The sequence below is a fragment of the Lathyrus oleraceus genome, chromosome 5, assembly GCF_024323335.1.
Source record: "Lathyrus oleraceus cultivar Zhongwan6 chromosome 5, CAAS_Psat_ZW6_1.0, whole genome shotgun sequence".
Lineage (NCBI taxonomy): Eukaryota > Viridiplantae > Streptophyta > Magnoliopsida > Fabales > Fabaceae > Lathyrus > Lathyrus oleraceus.
The window spans coordinates 171,109,114-171,112,599 of NC_066583.1; the positions used below are offsets into that span (position 1 = coordinate 171,109,114).

Here is a 3,486-nt window from a genome sequence, read left to right on the forward strand (position 1 = left end):
TATCTTTCCGCTGCTTTTATATAATACTAATATATTATTCTACTTTTGCCAATCGTATTAAACTTCCTTTAATTGAAATGATTTCAATTTATTACTTATTTTCCATCATTGACTACAACCATATATCATTCAGCTTTAACTATTATTTCCGATCATTGACTACCAACCATATATCATTCAGCTTTAACTAAAAAAGATTTTAATTTAATGGAAAGTTTAATTTTAACGATAACGTACATAAAAAAAGTGTATTATGCATTGGTGATTGATATGTAAAATAGCGTCCAACTCCAAAGTATACTCCGGGAGGTTTATTTTTCCGTGTCACACTATCTAACGTTATCTTTGAAATTCATCAAGAAACTGAAAAAGTTAACTTCAAATTTAACCTCATCAGCTTTTCATCGAAATCAAAAGAATTTGCCATGTTCGTTTTTCACCCAGACAGATGCTTTGCGTAAACCTATTGAACGCTTTACTTGCATGCCCATAACTTGGTCCCTTTGATAGTGACAAACATTTGGACTTCCACAAATTTGTCTCGTTGCAAAGGGCATTTACTGCAAATTTGTCGCATTATTGTGGGCAAATCTCAATCTCCCACTCCTTAAATCACACCCCCTTTCATTCATTCTTCATCCCCAATTCTCAATCACTCTTCCACCTTCTTTTTTAAAATGGGTTCCGCTGAAAATGAAGAACCAGGAACCCAAATATCCGAAACCACAAAAAGTTCATCACTTTTCAGATACAATTCTCCTCTTGCACAAATCGTTCTCATTGGGTTAGTTTGTTTTTGTTGTCCAGGAATGTTCAACGCTCTCTCAGGAATGGGTGGTGGTGGTCAAGTCAACGCTACAGCTTCCAACAACGCTCTCACCGCACTCTACACAACCTTTGCCATTTTCGGAATCCTAGGTGGTGGAATCTACAACATCCTCGGACCCCACTTAACTCTTTTCGCAGGTTGTTCTACTTATGTCCTCTACGCCGGTTCTTTCCTCTACTACAACCATAAACAAAACCAGATTTTTGCTATAATCGCCGGCGCCGATCTTGGAATCGGTGCAGGTTTACTATGGGCTGCACAAGGTGCTATTATGACATCTTACCCTCCGGTGAATCGGAAAGGAACTTACATTTCAATTTTCTGGAGCATCTTCAACATGGGTGGTGTTATTGGTGGTTTAATCCCTTTTATTCTTAATTATAACAGTGGTGATAAAGCTGCTACTGTTAACGATGGAACTTACATAGGTTTCATGGCTTTTATGTCATTAGGAACAGTTTTGTCTCTGACTATTTTGCCAGCTAGTAAAGTTGTTCGTGACGATGGAACAAAGTGTACAAATATGTTATACTCAAATGTTGCAACTGAGTGTATGGAGATCTTGAAACTGTTCTACAATTGGAAGATGCTTCTCATGATTCCTGCAGCTTGGTCTAGTAATTTTTTCTATACATATCAGTTTAATCATGTTAATAAGACCGAGTTTAATTTGAGAACAAGAGGATTGAACAATGTGTTTTATTGGGGAGCACAGATGATGGGTTCAATTGGGATCGGATACACTATGGATTTCAGTTTTAAGAGTAGAAAGAAGAGAGGGATTGTGGGAATTTGTGTTGTGGCGGTTCTTGGAAGTGCTATTTGGGGTGGTGCAGTGGCTAATCAGATAAAACATCGACGTGGTGAGATATTAGATTTTAAGGAGTCTGGTTCTGGTTTTGCTGGTCCTTTTGTTTTGTACTTTAGTTTTGGGTTGTTGGATGCCATGTTTCAGAGTATGGTTTACTGGTCCATTGGAGCACTGGCTAATGATTCTGAGATTCTTAGCAGGTAATAATGCAAACAGATTCTGTTTTGTTTTATTACTATTACTTAATAAAATTAACTATTCCATTTGCTGAATAAAATATGTTAATAAAGTAACTATGTAATAGTAGGAGCAGTTTTAATGTTTGGACATATATGACATGACAGGTATACAGGATTCTATAAAGGGATACAGAGTGCTGGAGCTGCAGTTGCATGGCAAATTGATAACCACAATGTGTCTCCGATGTCACAGTTGATTGTGAATTGGGTGCTCACTACATTAAGCTATCCATTACTGTTGGTTTTGATGGTGTTGGCTGTGAAGGAGGACAATAAGGAGGAAGAAGAAACTGGGGAAAAGATTTCTCCTCCTGGTCACAATGGTTCTGTATCTGTCCATTGACTTCTCTTTTTGTCTTGAAGAATTAAAGAAACTTTTGGTTGTCTTCTTTCTATTGTCATTTATTTCTTGTCGTTAACTTCATGTGTTACTACCATTGTTAGAAAATGTCCATGATCTTTATTTAATATTTTTTGGGAAAATTATCTTTCATTTATGTCTGATCACGTATACATCGGTTGACTGTTACCAAAAAAAATGTGGACTATGGAAATGCGTGAGTTAAATTTAAATGTATGGTTTTAAGTCATTAAATACATAGGGATGTATGTAAAACATCACTAATAGGTTATAAAATCATGTCACCCCGGTAAAAGAGCCCAGAACTGATACAAAAGACTAGATTTTTTCGTCACTATTCGAATAGACACTTTATTATTTCATGATGCATTTAATCGAACACATTACTAGTTAAATTCATCAATATTTTTAAATGTCATCTCCCAAGCTTATTGAAAGAGGAATTGGCAATCTCACGCTCATCACTTAGGAGATAAAGAACTAGAGTTACATTCGTTAAGGTCACTCGAGAAACCTAAGAACTCTTTGTAGATAACTTTCCAATCAACTGTCGTATCAAGTCTCTTAGCAGAGAAGTAACATAATGTAATATAAGCCATAATTGGGGGAGGTTTCACAAGCACCCTCTTATCAAACCCAAGCTCAAATATAATCACCATTTAGTAGAAAACATGTTGATAAAGTAAAATCAAGGAAAGGAGAAATTGGTGGTAGATCGACGATGTCCACCTAAAAGGTCTTTTGTGCGGTGGTAAAAGTCTTTAGAGGAGGAGTGAGGGGATGTGTTGGTATAAATTTTAGAGGTTGATAAATTTATTAGAACTTGATACTTGTATCATATTATCTATTAATAATTGTCAACATCACCAGGACCTACGAGATCACACGCATAAGGACAAATTGATGAGAGAAAATAAGTTAGTGAAGTTTATTAAATTGTGTGGTCTTGCATTGCACTAATTTATTAGAGAAACTCAGTACAACGTAAGGTATAATGTACTTAAGTGCAATATGGAAAACTGATGACATGCTATCATTGCACGTCATTTGACAAAAAAAATAGAATAAATCTTACCAAAAATGAGCAAGTTAGAAGGAAAAGAATGGAAAAAGTTTGAAAAAACACTTTTGGGTGAAGAAAAACACTTAATGAGAATATTAGTGAAAATAAGAGGAAAAAATTGCAACTTTGCTTTTGGAAAAAAAGCGGTCGCACTCCCCTAAACATGCTCGCGTTAAGCTCATC

The 3,486-nt window shown here is 35.7% G+C and overlaps 1 protein-coding gene across 1 annotated transcript; it reads left to right on the forward strand.

Annotated features, from left to right (window-relative positions):
• The first annotated feature begins 418 nt into the window (after positions 1-418).
• LOC127081114 (UNC93-like protein 1) lies at positions 419-2,347 on the forward strand. The gene is made up of 2 exons (XM_051021397.1): positions 419-1,840; positions 1,985-2,347. The coding sequence occupies exons 1-2, from the start codon at positions 678-680 to the stop codon at positions 2,220-2,222; spliced, it is 1,401 nt and encodes a 466-aa protein (XP_050877354.1). The 5' UTR covers positions 419-677; the 3' UTR covers positions 2,223-2,347.
• Positions 2,348-3,486: the final 1,139 nt, after the last annotated feature.

Bases quoted from the DNA above. Each gene is read 5' to 3' on its own strand.
- LOC127081114 (XM_051021397.1), top strand. From the start codon at position 678: ATGGGTTCCGCTGAAAATGAAGAACCAGGAACCCAAATATCCGAAACC. The intron at 1,841-1,984 runs GTAATAATGCAA...ATGACATGACAG, and splicing joins GATTCTGAGATTCTTAGCAG to GTATACAGGATTCTATAAAG.